This window comes from Psammomys obesus, unplaced genomic scaffold (genome assembly GCF_907164565.1).
Source record: "Psammomys obesus unplaced genomic scaffold, mPsaObe1.curated_primary_1811, whole genome shotgun sequence".
Classification (NCBI taxonomy): Eukaryota; Metazoa; Chordata; class Mammalia; order Rodentia; family Muridae; genus Psammomys; species Psammomys obesus.
Window position 1 is genome coordinate 22,102,173 of NW_026595981.1, and position 19,085 is coordinate 22,121,257.

Below are 19,085 nucleotides of genomic sequence, written 5' to 3' on the forward strand. Positions count from 1 at the left end.
AAGAAGAAGAAGAAGAAGAAGAAGAAGAAGAAGAAGAAGAAGAAGAAGAAGAAGAAGAAGTGGAGGAGGAGGAAAAAGAACAAAAGAAAGACACTCTGTCTGTTACTAAGTTCTAAAATGAAGTGGATTTTTGGTTTGTTTTATGTGATTGACTGAGTGATTGTTTTGAGACAGGGTTTCATTATGTAGCCCCGTCTGACCTAGAACTCACTCCACAGACCAAGCTGCCCTTTCCTCTGCCTCCTACATGCTGGGACTGAAGGTGTGCACCACCACCAAAATGAAGATTTTTTTTTTTTTTTAAGATTTATTACGTATACAATGATCTGCCTGCATGTGTGCTCGTATACCAGAAGAGGGCACCAGATCTCATTATAGATCGCCGATGAGCCACCATGTGGGTGCTGGGAATTGAACTCAGGACCTCTGGGAAGAGCAACCAATGCTCTTAACCTTTGAGCCATCTCTCCAGCCCCAAAATTGAGATTTAAAAAAAAGGCATATTCTTGTGAGGCAGTTCATTGATATGTTCCTTACCCCACCCCCCCCTTTTTTTTTTTTTTTTTTTTTTTTTTTAACTCTCAGCTCATTTAACGGCCTAGAAAACTCAGAGGAGGAAAATAAAAACCAATCATGGGGACACAGACCTGTCCTTCTAATTCTAGCACTTGAGGGAAGGTAGAGGCGAGAAGATTGAGTTGAGGTTATACCTTACTTCAAAATGAAGCAGAAAAAAAGAGGTCAGACTCTCGAACCAAGTAAGAATGAGGCTCAGAACCCTAATCAAGAACTTTGGTTTTGTCGTTGTTGGGTTCGTTTTTTGAGACAAGGTCTCTCTATTGTGTAGTCTTGGCTGTCCTGGAACTCTCTGTATAGACCAAGGTGGCCTCAAACTCACAGATACTCCTGCTTCTTCCTCCTGAGTGCTAGGATTAAAGGTGTACACTCCCTGATCTAGATCAGGCTCTGATCTAGCTCTGATCTAGACCTGTTTGTTTGTTTATTGTATGCATGTTCTCTCTGCATGTACACCTGCAAGTCAGAAGGGCATCAGATCCCAGTATAGACGGTTGTGAGCTACCATGTGGTTGCTGGGAATTGAACTCAGGACCTCTGGAGGAGCAGTGCTCTTAACCCCTGAGCTATCTCTCCAGCCCCCTTAGAACTTTATTTTTAAGGGGTTTATTTTTATTCATGTGTATGTTTTTGTGTGGATGGGTACCGGCATGCCTAACATTGCTGGTGCATGAGATGGCTAGAGGAGGCCATCAGATCCCAAGGAACTCGAGTTACAGGCAATTGTGAACCACCAGACGTGGGTGTTGGAAACCCAAGTAGTCTGGTGGAGTAGCAAGCAGTCAAGCCTGTGCCAGCTCTCCAGTCCCACTGCAGTTTTTGATTTTTGTTTTTTAAATCAGGGCTTCCAATACTCCAGGCTGGCCTTGAACTCCGTACGTTCAAGGGAGGAAGGCAGCTGCTCTGCTCTAGATCTCCATATATTTTAACGTTTCCACTCAGGGCTATCAAAGGCTGTTGATCTTTTTTTTTTTGTTTGTTTTCTCTGATAGCCATTTATTTATTCAGCCGACGTAGTTCTCATGGGCTTGGCTCGCTACAGTGCAGATTGAGCCAAACAAGATTGGTTCCGTTCGCCTGTGCTAATGCCTGTCTTTGTGAAAAATAGATGCATAATATCTTCACAAGTGGATGACAGAAACATAAGGATTAGGTTCAGCCTACAGTAGAGGAAACTGAAGCAGCCAGAGATTAGGGATTTTGCAGGGGCATGAGATAAAGCTATGGTGGCCTAGCCTGCACCCCAGGTCTTACTCTATGAGAGTGGAAGCGAGGCAGCGTTTGCCCGGTCTCTGCCGTCACTGTTCTCTAACGCTTCTTTTGCTAATTTTCCTCCCAGCCACTATAATAACTTCCCACAGACGACTGGCCCTCTGCAAACACTAGGCCATTCGGGCCAAACCCCTCCTCACTCCGCCTGCGCGATTTAGCGACACTTCCGGCCACCCAGAGGCCCACGTGATCGAACACCCTCACTGCGCATGTGTGCCGAGAAGTTGGACTGAACCACTTTGCCCGACCAAAGGGGTATGTCCTTTGTGTTTTAAAGTTTAAGACCGGTTCCCCGACCTTAAGCATCCATGATCGCAAAATTTTTAGGAAAGGATGCGAGGGAGTGTGAGATGGACTGCGGTGGACGAGCCTAGCGGGGATACGGATAAGCACGGAGCGGGGCTTGGGCTCTCCCCTTCGCAGATAATGGGAGGGGCCCGCGGCCCGCGAGCTCTTTCCTTTCGCTGCTGCGTCCGCAGCCATGAGGTGAGCGAACGCGGCTCTCGGTTCCCGGCCGAGAGGGCCGGCAGGGCTTGGCGGGGATCGGGGCCGCCACCGCGGATGGCCGAGAGGAGCGGGAGGAGGATGCGGTGTGGCCGCGTCCGGAGCGCGGGGAGCACACACGGCCCGGGGAGCGTGGATTGCGGGACGCCCGGGCCCGGAAAGGCCTCCCGCGGCCTCTGCTCTCCCCCCCGGCTCCCGTCGTGGGCGACCACGCGGGGAGAGCGGTGGCCACCGGGCAGTGCGTGGCTCCCTGGTGCGCCTGGAGCGTAGGGGTCCTCTGGCCATGTGACGCGGGACAAGTCTCGGGCTTGCCCAGGCCTCCGACCGCCGAGGGTGAGGCGCCAGGCTGGCTTCCACCCCGACGGCCGTAGCAAACTGGAAGGACGAGTGGACGGCGTTTATTACTGTAACAGAGCCCTGAAAGTTAAAGGGCTGCGCCTGTCCTGGGTAAACAAACGGGCTCTGTCACACACTCCCGATCCGTAACACTAAATCCCCACCGCAGCCACATAACCCGGAAGGGCTTAAGCTCTCCATTAGATCCCAGATGGCTAAGGACTACTTAGAACCTAAGTTTTCTTCCATATTCACTGTCCACGGCTTTAACATCGTGATATGGAAGTGGTTATGAGGGAACACGAAATGCCGGCAGAAATCTTAGGGCTAGGGAGTATATTTGGCCTTAATAGTAATGATGTATACATATTAACGTGCATTTTGTTCGTTTTCCTAAAAAAAAAAAAAAAAAAATGAAGATTTTTGAGGGGAAGATTTTGTTGTTGGCCAGAAGTGGCTTCCAGGGCCTAATAGTGTTTTCTGTGTCCCCCAGTATGCTCAGGCTACAGAAGAGGCTTGCCTCTAGTGTCCTCCGCTGTGGCAAAAAGAAGGTCTGGTTGGACCCCAATGAGACCAACGAAATCGCCAATGCCAACTCCCGTGAGTATGAGCCTTTGCTGCTTGCATCAGATGAATGACAGCACAACCTTATTATGGACTTCAGAAGCCTAGAATTCTAGGGGAGCTGTAAACCGGGTTTTTGTCCTTTTTAAACAAACAAAAAAAAAAAAGGTCCTTTTATTGGCATTAGGATAGAGGGGAGAAGCAGCTGCAACCATCCGGTGTTGTGTTTTTAAGAAATTATCATCGAAGTGAATATTTTGTAGCCAAATGGAGGTTGTGAAAAGAGATTTGAGGACTAGAAAGATGTTGGACGAGGCATTGACAGGTTGTTAGTAAATTGTTTTCTTTACCAATGGAGTAGATTTGTATACACATTCATATAGGTGGCCCCAAGTCCTTTGTTACACCAGCATTCCAGGTATATTAAATGTATGCTGTGACGTATTTAGAAGCTATAAATTCTTTTTTTTGACCAGCTCCTTTTGAGATTGATGATCAGGGATAACAGCAGTTGTTGCTATTTTAGTTTGCAGCCAGCCCATTTCTAACTAAACACATGTGTTGTGCTCTCCCAGGTCAGCAAATCAGGAAGCTGATCAAAGATGGGCTGATCATCCGGAAGCCTGTGACGGTCCATTCCCGGGCTCGATGCCGGAAGAACACTTTGGCCCGGCGGAAGGGCAGGCATATGGGCATAGGTGAGCATGGCCTTCCCTTTGCTCTGCCTCTTAAAGGATGGGTGGAGAGATCAAGCTCAGAGCACTCGCTTAGCAAGTGTAAGAACCTGGGTTCAGTTCCGGTCATTGTCAAAGACTGTTGAAGTCTACACCGGCACTGATGGTCTCTTTCGCACCTCATCCTGTGCCATTATTGTACTTCGTGGTATTGTTTTCTTCTGTGTGGATCAAGTTGACACTACCACTGGGTTTGTGTTTACTGGGAGAAAGAGGTCAACATTTAAGTCACTGTATTATGCTGGCGCAAATATTGGTTCTATTAAAGTTGGGAAAATGGAGAGATGGCTCAGAAATTGTGGGCTCATGCAGAGGATGTGAGGTTTGGTCCCCAGGCTTATCCTCGTAGCTCACCGATAGGTATGCATGGTCCCCAGTTCTGAGAAACCTTTTAGGGCCATTGTTGAAAGAGATCAGGGTCCTGCTACCTCTTGTCCTGTCCTTTCCGTGTTTGAGCTAAATTAGATGGGATTTCAATTTCAAGACCAGTTTTGGTGCTGTCCCTCAGCCCCCAAAAGGAGAAATTGTTCCTTTTGTTGAGACATCTTCCTGTATAACCAACTGACTGGCTTATGCAGAGCTGGCTCTGCTGGTGGTATTTGCTTGATCCAGTGAGAAAGAGAAATTAAGTATTTGGAAGTAATAATTGCTTAAAATGAAAGGGTTAGATGAGGTGAAGACCTCGGCTGGGACAAACAATGGAATAGAAACTGACATAGTGTCCAATTCCTGTTTCTTGCACAGGGAAGCGGAAGGGTACAGCCAATGCTCGGATGCCCGAGAAGGTGACCTGGATGAGGAGGATGAGGATCCTGCGCCGGCTCCTCAGGAGATACCGGGAATCTAAGAAGATTGACCGCCATATGTATCATAGCCTGTACCTGAAGGTCAAAGGGAATGTGTTCAAAAACAAGCGGATTCTCATGGAGCACATCCACAAGCTGAAGGCAGACAAGGCCCGCAAGAAGCTCCTGGCGTAAGTCTCTTTAAGAATTACCTTGGGGGACAGTGCTGACCTTTGCTGTCAGCACTAAAGGACCTGGTACCGCACGCTGCTCCTGAGCAGCTGTTAGGGCCACTCTTCCTGCTCTGTTGCCCGCACATTCTCCTCATTCTCACACCACCTGCCCATCCTTCCCGGGCTAGGTGAGGACGGAGCTGCTTTCTTCAGGCTGATGCAGCTCCGAGGGTGTAGAGGTATGGGGTGTTCCAAGCTGTGTGTCTGTGCCCAAACTGACCATCTTTTCGCTTCCTTGTACTAGTGACCAGGCTGAGGCTCGCAGGTCTAAGACCAAGGAAGCAAGGAAGCGTCGGGAGGAGCGCCTCCAGGCCAAGAAAGAGGAGATCATCAAGACTCTGTCCAAGGAGGAAGAGACCAAGAAATGAGGCTTCCCTCATGTCTGTACATAGTGGCTTGGCTGTGGCCTCTCGTGGATCAGTCATTAAAATAAAACAACAAGCCTTTGTCTGGTGCCCTCTTTTTAGCAGTTTTGGCTACAGAAAACAGACAGAGCTGGCCACACAAACCTGTGGTGTCAGCCATGTCTTTCAGGTTTTATGGACCATTCATTAGGAGGGTGTTTTTAACCTTGTTTTTGTGGGGTGTGGGTGGTTTCTACCCATATCTTCAAAATAACTTTTAAAACTGCCCTTTCTGCATCTGTGATACTAGCACTTGAGGATGATTTAGAAGCAATCCAAGGCCAGCCAGGTGGTCCAGCCTGTGTAGAGCCAAGTAGAAGCTGCCTCAAGCATGCCCACCTTTAAAAGGGCTAGGTTACATGGCTGCCACACCCTCTGGGGCAGTGGAGGCACAGGTTGGCGATGGCTCGGTGGGTAATGGTACTTGCTGCCAAGTCTGAATGGAAGAGAACCACCAACATTCAGAAGCAGCACCTTTGGAATTGGTTTCTGGTAGTAGGACTGATTGAAGTCTCACCTGTCTCTGGAATTAGGCTTAAGTGGCTCTGTATCCATTCTCCAGAGTGGCTTGAGACTTAGAGCATCCATCAAGCAACCCACCCAGTCCCCAAAGTGCTGGTATGCCCTGTGTTCATTCAGCTGCTTTAAACCTGTCTGAACCTCAGGACGGCTCTAACCCTGAGTTATACAAGTCTATTTAAATGTAGATCTAAAAGGAGGCATTTATTCACCTACTTAGCTGTAGTAACTGCCCATAAGATTCTTAATTGCTGTGAGCCCAATGCCATCTGCAAATACATTGGTTCTCCAATGAAGCAGGGTCAGCTACCTCCATTATGTAGGTGGCAAAAGCAGTGGAACTGGAGTTCCACCCCATTGCCAGGTCTTAGGGCTTCCAGGCCTCAGGTGAGAGGAAGGAGGGCCCAATGGGGTGGAGAACAGCAGAACTCTGGGGGTCCACTGTCAGTTCTGGCCTATACTGGGATCAGCAAGGAAAGCTGGGTCCCCCTTAAACTAGTAAGCTTGGGTCCTCCTTGCCCTTGTTCTTGGGTGACTACTCAGCCAGTCTTTTAAGGAGATGTGGAGGAGGAAAGTCTGCAGAGGCACAAGGACCAATAGACCACAGTTTTGCCTCATGTCTTTATCGGGTTCTGGGCAAAGTAGGAAGGGGGATGGTCAGAAGCCACAGAGCCCAGGCTGGCGAGCACTCCCGCGACCTCCACATCTGGCCATGTGTGAGACCTGCCATGAAGGGATGCTGATTTCTGGAGTTTTCTGTACATTGATAAAACCTACATTTGCTCCCTTGGGCTCTTGCTGTAAGACTTCACTAACAGCAAAAGCTTTCCAAGACCTGGAAGAGGAGTATGGCCTCGGCCAAGCTCTCAGCGTAGTAACGGACATTTCCAACCCAACTCAGAAAAGGTTTTGGAGACATTCCCATCACTACCACTGGTAGAGACAGGGAATGCAGTGATCCAAGCTTAGGGGTGCTCCTGAGCCCTGGTTCCACTCCAGGCCAGAAGATGGTGCTGTTCGCTCACTGGCGGCTGCTGTATTTGTATTCTCCAGCTTCACCCGGGGGTTTCTGTTTGGTTGACATTGGGCTATTTTGAAAGGTTATGGTGGTTTAACTCAACTTGCCACAAATTAGAATTAACTGAGTAGGAAGCCTCACCTGAAGAATTCTGAATGCCTTAGTAATAGGAAGACCCAGCCCAGGTGTGGGTGGGTCCTCTGAAAAAAACAGCCCAGATAAAAAGTGTCCACAGGAGAAGGAAAATTATTCTTTTGCCTGCTTGGTCTTTCCTCTCGTCACCACGTTAATTTACCCCGCTGCTGCTACCTTCACGGGTACCAGAACCAGCATTTCCAGGCTTCCATTATTGACTAAGAACCAGCGGCTCTCTGAGACCTAGGTTTTCAGTGCCAGAGCGGGGACTGCTGAGGTGCCCAGCCTCAAGGCTTGAGCCGGTCAGTAAGCAGCTTTCTCCTGTAGTCTCCGCTTGCATTCCTAACCCCAGGTTCCCACCTTGAGTTCCTGCCCTGGCTGCCCTGGTGATGGGCTGTAACCCCTAAGCCAAACAAACCCTGTCCTTACACAAGTTGTTTGTGGTCGCTGCTTCTCACAGCAACAGAGAAGCAAATATGGAGGAGGCAATTGATGGGCTGAGTCTCCTCTCAGGGAAACCTTGATTTCACTGACTTTCTGCAGTCCACTCATGACAGACAATGCTCTGCCGCTGAGCTACACTCCATCCCACTGTCTTTTTTTTTTCCTTGACCATCATCACCGAAGGCCTGGAAGTTATGTCCCTCCAACCATAGGCTGACACTTTTGCAGGAAACTATATGATGGCAGACTAACTTTCAGGGATCCTCAAGCATAAAGAGGCAGGCGGATCTCTGTGAGTTCGAGGCTTGCCTGATATATATATATATATGACTTGGTACTGCAGCGACGGGAAGCATTTTAGAGCATTTACTGCTATTCCTGAGGACTTGAGTTCAATTTCCAGAGCCCACACTGGGCATCTCACAGCTACCTGTAACTACAGCTCCAGAGCTTCTAATGTGTGCACACACACACACAAATCAAAAATAGATACGGGGACTGGAGAGATGGCTCAGAGGTTAAGAACACTGGCTGCTCTTCCAGAGGTCCTGAGTTCAATTCCCAGAAACCACATGGTGGCTCACAACCATCAGATCCATGTGATCTGATGCCCTCTTCTGGCATGCACGTGTGCAGAACATTGTGTACATAATAAATAAATAAATAAATAAATAAATAAATAAATAAATAAATCTTTAAAAAATAGAAATAAAGCTTTAAACAATATATGATTAGGTGCTGGAGAGATGCCTTAGTGGTTAAGGGTCTTCCAAAGGACCCGGGGTTCAATTCCCAGCACCCACATGGCAGCTCACAACTGTCTGTAGCACCGATTCCAAGGGACCTGACACCTTCACGATAATGCGCGCGCGCGCGCACGCACACACACACACACACACAGCATATGATTAAAGTTAGGTGTGGTGCCACATGCCTTTAAACTCAGTGCTTGTGAGGCAGAGGCATGTGGATCTCTGTGAGTTCAAGGACAGCCAGGGCTATACACGAAGAATCCCTATCTCGAAAAACAAAACAAAACAACAATGCAAAAAACAAAAACAAAAAACAGTATATGACTAGCCAGGCATGGTGGCACACGAGCATAATTGCTCCAAGTTCGAGGCCAGCCAGGGCTGCTGCGTAGCAAAACAGAAAAGAAGTATGGAGCTATTTCCACCAGATAACTTTATATATCTTTCTAAGGGGCTTACTCTCTTCCAGGTAAACACCCAGAGCAAACCCAACTCATTCTCTCTCTCTCTCTCTCTCTCTCTCTCTCTTTCTCTCTCTTCTGAGACAGGGTTTCTCAGTGTAGCTCTGGCTGTCCTGGAACTAACCATGCAGACCAAGGTAGTAGTCTCAAATTCAGAGGTCCACCTACCTCTGCCTCCACGTGCTGGGATTAAAGGTGTGCGCTACCACGGCCACCACCAGGCTACCCAACTCACTTTCTAGATAAGAAAACTGAGGCCTAGATAAGTTCCCAGAACCTCAGCATTGTGTAGTTCCTCGTACCACGAAGCTCCCAGCTGCGGCTATGATTCAGAGTAGTGCCACGTGCAGAGACACAGAACGGAGACACGGATGTAAGCTGTGAGCTGGACAAGGTCTGGGAAAGTGGGGCTGGCTTTGGCCTCTTCCCTGGTGGCATAGTGAGGGCGAGACAGGGGCAAGCCAGGACATCTCCTATAAAGCACAAGACACTCAAGGCTGCCTTCCTTGAGTGTCTCAGCAAGTCCTTAGCTGGTCCAAGCCCTAGAGACCGGGAGATTGAGGAGGCTGAGGAGAAGGGAATGGGCTAGCAAGGTGGTGGGATTCCACAGAGAGCCGTGCTGCCTGAGTCTTCCCCGTATTCAGTATCCGTCCACCTGTCTCTGGCTCGTACATCCTTCTTTCTGCATCTCTCTTGGGCCCAGGTGGGATGCAGCAGGTGATGTCAGAAGGAAGAGGGGAGAAGGGTTTGTGTAGGTCAGAGATGGAACTGGCAGCAGATTTCCGGGCATCCCCAGGCCAGGTCCCTGAGCACAGACACGGAGGAGGACAGAGGCTACGCTGGGAACACCAGCTGTTCCCAGCCCCTAGGCTGTGAGCCTGTTGTCAGTGGCTCAGCCACCCGAAAAAGCTGCTATGCTCAGCAGTGCGGCAAACAGATTGGGGGAGGGAGGGGGGGCGGGGGAGTGTCCAGGCCAGCTGCTGGCTGGTGGCAGACACTGGGTGTACACAGGCTTGAATTCGACATCTCCACTTGTTTCCAGTGAAGTGGAGGCATCCATTTCTGGAGCCCCTGGCCCGACATCTCAGGCTGTTCTCTATCGCGGTGGCTTAAGATACTGAGGGACAGGGGGTCAGGCTGCAAAATGTCTGGGCCACTGGTGGCTCCATCTCCGGAGTGCGAAAGGGGCGGGTTGGCGCTGTATGAAGTGTATGACCCTCGGTGAACCATTTGCCGTCTCTACCACAGCGTCCTCATCTGTCAGCGAGGCTTGGGTCATGGAGAGAAGCCAAAAGCATGAAGCTCTGTCACACCAGGTGTTCACGTGAACTCCTCTCTGAGGCAGGGCATGGCGCTGCGTGTCGTCTGTAATCTCACCTACTCCGGGGATGCGCCGAGGCTGGAGGATCAAGAGTCAGGACCGCCTGGATTACATAATTCTCTCTATAGCCTTCAGAGCCAGACACGTATCTATCACCTGAAATCCCAGCACTTGGGAAGCTGAAGCAGGACGATGACTGAGTTCAAAGCAAGACCCTCTTTTCAAAGCAAGATCCTGTTTTTGTTTTGTTTTAAGCCTTCAGACTGGGGGGAAAAGGGTGAAGCTCTCTTCCAGTGCCAGGGCGAGGGACTCCAGGAGAGGGCTGCCCTTCTGCCCTTCTCCACCCTCAATCTCTGTTGCTTTCACTGGATGAAGGGGCCCAAAGGATGCTCAAGGAGTCCCCAGCCTGGCCCCACCTAGCCTACCTAGCTCCGAAGGTGGAAGCGGGGACCCAGGCTCGGATGGAGGAGGGGGTACTCGTCTAAACAGGCAGATTCCCACCTTCTGCGGCCTGGCACCCCCGCAGCAGTCTCGGGCTCGCTTGTTCCCCACTGAGCCTATAAATAGCCCAGGACACGAGAGCCGAGCGAGTGACGCGGCCGGGCGGGCGCGGGAAGGCGGCCGCTTGGCTGGAGCAGGTGGGCGGCAGGCCCGGAGGGGCACGCGCGCTCCCTCCCCGCACCGTCCCCAACGCCGGGCTTCTGATGACGGCCGCTGCTGAGTCATCTCGAGGCTCCGGCGTCGGCCACTGTCCCCTCCACCACCTTCGAACCTGGGCCTTGGGGGCTGCCGGGAGAGGAGGTCGGCGCCCGCAACTGCACGGTGGGTCCGCCCCCTGCGCGACTCAGGTGCGCGCCGAACCCAGAAGTGACCTCGGGCCCCACCCACCTGCCTCGCCTGACTCTGTTTCCTCGCGTCCTTCACTCCTTCTCTCCGTGGCTCCCTCGCTAGCACAACCCACTCAGACGAGAGCCCCCTCTCAGAGGTCGATGACCTCTCCAACCCTCAGCCCCAACCGGCAGCTCACTTTCTCTATCGCCATCAGATAACATAGAGAAAATACGCTGAGACAAGAAACGTTTAATTATGGGCCTGGGGGCTCAGCGACGCCCCCAGGCCGCGTCATGCAGCCTCGTGTACACTGGGCATTGGGCCCGCCCCGGGGATTTTGCTGGGGCGGGGGTCCCTCATGGCAGCAAACAGGGCAGTGTGGCTTTAGTCCCCTTTCAGGGGGAAAAGTAGGGCAAAGTGTTGGGTAGGAAAATCTGTGTCCTCTCACTGTATGGAAGGCATGACTGTGCCCAGAACTGGGGGTGGCATTGGCTGACATGATCAGGGCACAGGGTACTAAAGGAGGCTCTGAGCTTGGAAGGAGGGGGAGTGGGGCTGGCACCAGAAAAAAAATAAAAAATAAAGATAAACAAACAAACAAACAAACAAACAGCCTTTGAGGGAGAGGTTCTTTATCCTGCCCAGGAGGTCTAGGGGTTCCTAGACCATCGCTTGATCATGGCCAAATCCTTCCTCTGTCTCCCAAGGTAATCCTCCCAGGGATGGCTCTGTAGAGCCCAGTGAGAAAATAAGTTTGGTCCACCTGAGGACAGGGCCATTAGAGAGACCAGAACTCACAACCACAGACTCCCCTAGTTGGCTGCTTCTGGTGAGAGGGATTTCTGGAGTCTTGACAGTGAAAAGTTTTGATCAAGCAGGGGCCCAGTGCCTTGTTCTCAGCTGGGTCTTTGTCAGGGCTGGTCTTGGACAACAATTTCTAGCAGACAAAGGTAGGAAGAAGCTGCCCTGTGGACACTGTCCTTGATGGAACAGTCTCCCACCTCATACTCCTTCCTTCCAGCCCTCAGCCCTCAGCCCTGCTCTGTCGCCCGCCGGGGGTTTCAAGTAATTGGAAAGATTCCTGAACTTTCCTGAGAATTGAAGGGGTGACAGGTGATGAACTCGGGGTTCTCCCTAGGTCCTCAGCCCCAACTCAGACCAGAGAGCCGAGGAACACCCCGAAAGGCCCTCTCACAAGGCCCCACTTGCAAAGGGGTAGATACACAGACCCGAGCAAAGGCTGTGGGCAGCAAGGGGTCAGGCATGCAAAGGCAGTTGAGCAGGTCAGGTCTCTGGAAGACAGCAGGCGACCCCCGAGGGTGGACTCACTGTGGCAGCCCAGCTAGGTGGTACTTGGGCATGGGGTGGGCCTACTTGTCGCTTCCTCCTTTCTTCCCAGTTTTGACTCCCTTCCCCAAGCTGCAGAAGATCACCCCATTCAGGGGACCCCACCCAAGAAATAAAACCTTCCTCAGTGCAGAAGGCTCCTAAGTGGGGGGTGGGGGGTGATGCTTAGGAGAGAGCCAGGGAAAGGAAGGGTGTGGCCAGGGTGCCGGCTTCCTTCTCAGGCCAGAAGCAAGGGCCAGGCACGGGCAGGGGCAGCATCTGGCCTCTCTTGGTTTCTGTCAGATTTCTGCCAGGGAGTCGGCTGGCACCAAGCCCCGCTTCTTGCCGCTGCTGACTCGGATGAAGCCATCAGCGTCTTTGCTTCTGCCCACGCCTACACAGATCTGAGTGGAAACGGAGAGGGATGAGGCCTGGAATGACTATTGCTGGTGGCTACAAAGGACATGCCCCAGGGGAGGATGCGGCTGGTGTTTCTGGTGTGGAGAAAGCTGATGCAAGCAGGACCTTAGGAGGGATCAGCAGCAAGATCAGGACCCAGGGGACAGCAAGCAAGACGTCACCATGAAGGCTGAACTTGGGGATCAGTTAAAACAGTGCCCCAGCCTAATCCCATGTCACAAAAAAGGTGGCAAAGGGTCGAAGGTTTGCCTGAGGTTACCCAGCAAACCAGAGGGCATAGTCAGTGCTTAAACCCTCGCAGGGGCACACTAAATCCTAGCACTAGGGAGGCAGAGGTGGACAGATATCTGTGAGTTCAAGGCCAGCCTGGCCTACATCGTAAATTCCAGGCCAGCCAGGACTACATAGCAAAACACTAAGAAAAACAAAAAGTGGGGGCTGGAGAGATGGCTCAGCGGTTAAGCCACAGCAGTTCTCAGCACGTAGGTGGAGACTGCTTTGGGGGTTGAATATTAGATATCCTGCATATCAAATATTTACATCATAATTCTTTGTTTGTTTGTTTGTTTGTTTGATACAGGGTAGCCTTGGCTGACCTGGACTTACTTTGTAGACCAGGCTGGCCTTGAAGTCAGAGAGATCAGCCTGCCTCTGCCTCCCTGAGTGCTGGGATTACAGGCGTGTGACACCATGCCTGGTTACATTATGATTCTTAATAGTGGTAAAATTACAGTTATGAAGTAGCAATGGAATAATTTTATGGCTGGGGGTCACCACAGAATGAGGAACTATAGTAAAGGGTCGCAGAATTAGGAAGGTAGAGAACCAGTGGCCACTCTTCCAGAGGCCTTGGGTTCAATTCCCACCACCCACATGGTGGCTCACAACCATCTGTGACACTAGTCTTAGGGCATTCAGCACCCTTTTCTGGCTTCTGGGGGCACCAGGCACACACACGGTACACAGAAATACATGCAGGCAAAAAACAACAACAACAAAAAGCCCCTACACATAAAAAAAAAATATATTAAAAAGGAACAAACAGAAAATAACCAAGCTTCTAGATTCATAATTCAGTGCTGTTTTATTCCAGCTGCCTCTGGCATCAGGTGGCTACCAGCTCCAGTCCCCAGGGGAGGGCCTCACCATCCTAGCCCTTTGTTTGTTTTTGTGTTTGTTTCTTTGTTTGTTTTTGGAGACAAAAAATTGTCTCAAAAACTGTCTCTGTGTAGCCTTGGCTGTCCTGGACTAACTTTGTAGACCAGGCTGGCCTTGAACTCACAGAGACCTGCCTGCCTCTGCCCCACAAGTTCTGGATTAAAGCTGTGCACCACCACTGCCCGGCTGCTATACAGTCTTAAACTCAAGAGAATCCTGCTGCCTTAGCTAGGTTACAGGTCTGTTCTGCCATGTCCAGTTCACATACTGCTGAAGATGGAACCCAGAGCCAGCACTCTACCAACTCAGCTACGTCCCTAGCTCCAATGTCTTCTCTTCTAAGCCACTCCCTCACTTGTACCGGGCTTCCTGATCCTCCTTCAGGGCACTTGGCACCCTTACTCAGTATCTACCCCATATCTCAAGCCCAGCAGGGCCCTGGCACCCACCTGGTTCTCCTTGAGGCTCATGTAGCCCTGTTCCTTGTTTCCAGAGAAGGGCTGACAGCAGCGCCAAACATTCTCCCCTGGCCTCACTCGCTGCACAAAATTGGCTGGGAAGAAGCCAACCCGGTCACCAATCTTGCCCTGGGGATGAGGTTGGCAATGCTCCTAAGTACCAGCTTTACTCCACTCCTTCCCTAGACCCAGTCCCTACTCATCCCAGTACCATCATCCTCCAGACCTTGGGCTCTCATTATTCCAGCCCTCAGCTGGGGGTGGCTTCTGGCCTCCCAAGGCCATACAGTGGACAGGGGGAGCTGATGTAGGGACGGTGAAACTGATAACAAGACCCATGGGTTGACCTGGGCAAGCCACTGGAGGAAGGGAGGTCTTTGAGGCCTGAGGGGAAGGTGGAGTACCTATCAGAGTCCTCCCCAGACCCCATCCTGCCAATCACCTTCCACCAATCTTCATTCGAGTCATCCACTAGCATGATTCGATCTCCGGGCCTGGGAAAGAGAGAGCGGGGACAGCATGTGGTCACCAGGTGCCCTGCAGGCCCCTCTCAGCTGGGAGCGCCTTCTCGCTGCCTTTAGAGGTCACTGAGACCACATCAGGCTCCCTGGAACAGCCCAGAACTGGGCAGGAGACATCACTGTGGGTAACCGCAGCCCCTCTGTGGGTACAGCATACTGTGACGTGCAAGAAGAAAACTGCCAACGGTCCCAATCACCTGGTGTTCCAAGGTCACTCGGGGTCAGGGGGAGTGGGGGGGGGGGCTAGACCACAGGAAGGACTCACTGAAGAGCCAGGTCGTTGTTCTCCTGGGGCAGGAACTTGTAGAGAGCAACATAGGAGTACATGGACCCCACATCCTTCCGCAGGGGGAGCTTCGGGGGCTGTAGGAAAAGTTCTGGGTCAGTGATGGTGGCCGCCTCCTTGCTCCACCCACTGTCCCATTGCTGTAAGCCTGTAAGCGTGAGCGTGCCTGCCCTGGTGGTCTGTGAGGTAGGGCAGAGTGAATTTCTGATAAGTTATGGGGCTTCATGTGTATCTATCTCTCCAACCCTAGGTGGGGGAGGAGGGCTGCTCTAGGAGGACGAAGACACCCTCTGTCTGCCCCATGCATCCAAGAACTGCCTGTCCTTGAGAGCAGGAGTGGAGCATGGAGAGCCCTCCCAACTTCCTTGCCTCTTTTTTTAAATATATAATTTTATTTTTTTTATATTAATCGCAGGTTATTCACTTCGTATCCCAGCCATAGCCCCCTCCCTCATTCCCTCCTAATCTCACCCTCCCTCCCTCATCTCCTCCCTGCCCCTCTGTAAGTTCACTGATAGGGGAGGTCCTCCTCCCCTTCCATCTGACCCTAGTTTATCAGGGCTCATCAGTACTGGTTGCAATGTCCTCCTCTGTGGCCTAACAAGGCTGTTCCTGGGTGGGGGGGAAGGTCAAAGAGCCCGTCACTGAGTTCATGTCAGAGACAGTGCCTGTCCATGCCTCTTTTTGTTTGGTTGGGTTTTTTTTTTTTTTTCTTTTTTTGGTGGTTTTGTTTTTTGAAACAGGGTTTCTCTGTATAGCCTTGGCTGTCCTGGAGCTCAAGCTGTAGACCAGGCTGGCCTCAAACTCCCTTGAAAGTGCTGGGATTAAAGGCATGTGACACCACCGCCCAGTCCATGCCTCTTATCTCGACTGCAGCCTCTTCCTAGGGACTGAGGACACTGTGCGATTATGTGCACAGTATTCGATGACAAGAAGTCACACTCCTTCTCACTCTGGCCTGTGGACTCCAAGCTATGCCCAGGCTTACCTGCTGTCCGGGGCTCTTCTCCTCCGGTCCTGATCCTTCACTCTCAGCTGGAGCTGTGAATACTGGGAACAGCAAGGTGAGGCCAGGGTGTGAAGCTTCAAGAAATGTTCCCCCCCTGCCCACACACACACCCTCTTCTCGTGCCCGGGGCCTTCTCACTCTGGCTTACCACTGTCACCGGGCCCCTCTTCTGAGCTTCGGATGCTGCCTTCGCCATCTTCTGTTAGCTCATCACGCTCACTCTGGGGAGAGACGGGAGGAGGGTCAGCCCCTGGGCCCACAGTCACGATCAGTTACCCTCCCTCTGGGGCTCCCCTTCTGTGCCCAGCATACCAGGCTCCGGGTGGGGGACTCAGAGGTGCTGCTGAAGCTGGATCGGTTCATCAGTGCCAAGGAGGTGCCATAGCGCAGGGTCTCATAAACTGGGTCCACCTTCCCGCTGGTTCCTGCTAAGCAACCGCCTTCAATGCCTGGCAGCCCGCTGCCAACCTGGGTTCACCTGAAGCTCCACCATGTGGGTCCCAGGCACAGAACTCAGGTTACCGAGTTTGGTGGCAAGGGCCTTTACCTGCTGAGCTAACTTAACCCTAAACCTAATTCTAGCCAGCTCAACTTATTTATTTAGTTAGTTAGTTTTTGTTTGTTTTCATTGGTGTTTGTTTTGCTTGTTTTTTGAGACAGGGTTTCTCTGTGTAGGCTTGGCTCTCCTAGACTCGCTTTGTAGACCAGGCTGCTGGCCTTGAACTCACAGAGATCTGCCTGCTTCTGCCCTCCCCCCCCAGAGTCCTGGGATTACAGGCATGCACCGGCTGTTATTTGGTTTTCAAAACAGTGTCTCACACAGCTCTAGGCTCTCTATGTAGTAGCCCTGATGGTTCTGAATTCCTTTGTCCTCCTTCCTCTGCCTTCTGAGTGCTGGCATGGAACATCACACCCAACTCAGTCTCACCTTCTTCAGGGCTGTCTCCCAGTGTCTGCCTCAAACTAACGAGGTTCTCAATAAATTGCTGGATGAGAGATGAATGAGCAAATGAATAACTGGGGCCTACATTCAGGACAAGAGCATCCAGGGAAAGGAAGTGGGGAGTACCAGGAATGGGCATTGCCAGTGTGACTAGGGCGTGGAACCGAGAAATGCGTGGACGTCTGAGAACAGGGACCAGGGCATGTGGGGCACGTACCAGTAGGTGGGGACTCTTTGCTCGTGACGCAGGCTGGTGGCGGCTCATGCACCAGGAGTGGGGAGCTGAAGTTGCGTCGAAAAGAGGTGGACTGAGGCAAGAGAAGGCAGAGAGAGAGAACAGAGAGCTACAGTGATGCAGGGAAAGCTTGACCCTACCCGAGCCCAGCGCCGCCCTACGGGAGGAGCCAGCCTTGAGGAGTTCTTTCCCCAGTTCTGTCACATGACAGCGCTCACTCACCGTCTTGCCCGGGCATTGCTGGTGGGAGATCTCCTCGGAGCACCAGAGGTGGACACTGACCTTGCATGTCTTACATCGCAAGCCCTGCTTGGAGTTTCCTAGGAGAGATGTGGGTTCAGTGAGAGGAAATGGGCAAGAGAGGGAACAACAAAAGCCTGGCTAAGGGGGAGGGGGGAGGGATGGTGGTGGGGCATGCCTGAGTTCAAGGCCAGCCCGGTCAATAGAGTGAGTCCCAGGTCAGCCATGGCTACACAGAGAAACCCTGTGTTGCCTGGTGGCAGAGGGCAAGGGGAAAAGGCAAGGTGCTTAATAGTTTTGTGCTGGGCTTCGGGGCCTGGCACCTCTATCTCCTACAGCGAAGGTGTCAGTAGCCAAACCAGCACGTAGATGAGCTCGGAGCAAGCGTGGGGGCAACCACCACTCATGACTCTACTGTTCTTGCCCTGACTTGGCAATATAGAATCCAAGGACTAATGCACGCTAGGCCAGCGCTCTAGCAACGGTCTGATGCCCAGCCCCCACCGGACACTCATTTGCCACCTGACAGTTAGCAGTGTGACCCTGCCGTTGCAGGATTCCACTGTTAGGTGGTTGCATGGCTTGTTCCCGGATGCTAACCAGCCCTTGCCTGCCCCAGGGGCCCAGGCACCCACCTACGATGAGCTGGTGGCACAGCTCACAGGGGCTGGCTCTCTTGAAGACGTGTTCCTGGAAGCTGTGCAGCCTCACTGGTTTGAGTGGCGCCAAGGGGCGAGGGACCGGGCAGGGGGAGGGGGTCGGGGTGGGCAGACCCCTGTCTGTGGAGGCAGGTGGTGGAGAAGGAGGCGGCAGCGGGGTGGGCGGAGGCAGCAGCACCTCTGTTGGGCACTTCAGCTCAGAGCCTGAGCGAAGGAAGAAGTTCTCCACACTCTTACTTCGAAGGATGGTTTTGAGGGAGAGGGAGCGCTTAAATCGCTGGAGCTGGGGAGAGAAGGAGTGAGGTATGAGCGCAAGGCTGGATGGCTGACCAGTGAAGGCTTCCTGGGTAGCTCGTGGAGGGAGGAGGAGAGCTGAGGCCCACAGCCAACAGAAAGAACTGCCGGAGACCCCCTGCTCCAATCATCCAGCCTTCCAGAATCCATGGGAACTGGCAGGGATGTTATGAGAGTTCTAGCTAGGCAGGCACACGCTTAGAAGTGGTGGAGAGTATGGAAAGCCAAGTGGCCAAGAAGTGGTTGCTGGTCTCCAGCCAGTTAAGGTTGACCCAATGAAGCCAGCACCCCCACCCCCACCTTTATTTTATTTTATTTTTGAAATCTAGACTTTTGGCCGAATGTGGTGTCATACTTTTACAATGCCAGCACTCAAGGAATGGAGACAGGAGGACCAGAAATTTGAAGCCAACGTGGGCGACAAAGCAAGATCATGTCTCCAATGAACAGTAAAACTAGACTTTTGCAGGGTGTTACAGAGCACGCCTTTAATCTCAGCACTCAGGAGGCAGAGGCAAATGGATCTCTGTTGATTCAAGGCCAGCCAGGGCTAAATAGTGAAACCCTGTCTCAATATAAGACAGAAAGGAAAACTAGACTTTCTTCTTCTTCTTCTTCTTCTTCTTCTTCTTCTTCTTCTTCTTCTT

The 19,085-nt window shown here is 51.9% G+C and overlaps 2 protein-coding genes across 3 annotated transcripts in view; one reads left to right on the forward strand and one right to left on the reverse strand.

The window, feature by feature from the left end:
- Positions 1-2,251: 2,251 nt before the first annotated feature.
- Positions 2,252-5,450, forward strand: Rpl19 (ribosomal protein L19). The gene is made up of 5 exons (XM_055619586.1): positions 2,252-2,334; positions 3,182-3,288; positions 3,828-3,950; positions 4,731-4,962; positions 5,249-5,450. The coding sequence occupies exons 1-5, from the start codon at positions 2,330-2,332 to the stop codon at positions 5,370-5,372; spliced, it is 591 nt and encodes a 196-aa protein (XP_055475561.1). The 5' UTR covers positions 2,252-2,329; the 3' UTR covers positions 5,373-5,450.
- A 5,626-nt stretch (positions 5,451-11,076) lies between these two features.
- Stac2 (SH3 and cysteine rich domain 2) overlaps positions 11,077-19,085 on the reverse strand; it is a 16,285-nt gene continuing 8,276 nt past the window's right edge. Inside the window, exons 2-11 of one of the 2 annotated variants that reach the window (XM_055620074.1) lie at positions 18,121-18,427; positions 17,468-17,565; positions 17,228-17,318; positions 16,380-16,495; positions 16,216-16,288; positions 16,047-16,108; positions 15,038-15,135; positions 14,694-14,745; positions 14,243-14,380; positions 11,077-12,619 (exon numbers count right to left, since the gene is read on the reverse strand). In XM_055620074.1, coding sequence (XP_055476049.1) covers positions 12,515-12,619; positions 14,243-14,380; positions 14,694-14,745; positions 15,038-15,135; positions 16,047-16,108; positions 16,216-16,288; positions 16,380-16,495; positions 17,228-17,318; positions 17,468-17,565; positions 18,121-18,427 — 1,140 coding nt within the window. In that variant the 3' untranslated portion in view covers positions 11,077-12,514. The remainder of the gene's footprint in view (positions 12,620-14,242; positions 14,381-14,693; positions 14,746-15,037; positions 15,136-16,046; positions 16,109-16,215; positions 16,289-16,379; positions 16,496-17,227; positions 17,319-17,467; positions 17,566-18,120; positions 18,428-19,085) is intronic. The other variant, XM_055620075.1, reaches the window with a different exon arrangement.

Bases quoted from the DNA above. Each gene is read 5' to 3' on its own strand.
- Rpl19 (XM_055619586.1), top strand. The intron at 3,951-4,730 runs GTGAGCATGGCC...TTTCTTGCACAG, and splicing joins GGGCAGGCATATGGGCATAG to GGAAGCGGAAGGGTACAGCC. The intron at 4,963-5,248 runs GTAAGTCTCTTT...TCCTTGTACTAG, and splicing joins GCCCGCAAGAAGCTCCTGGC to TGACCAGGCTGAGGCTCGCA.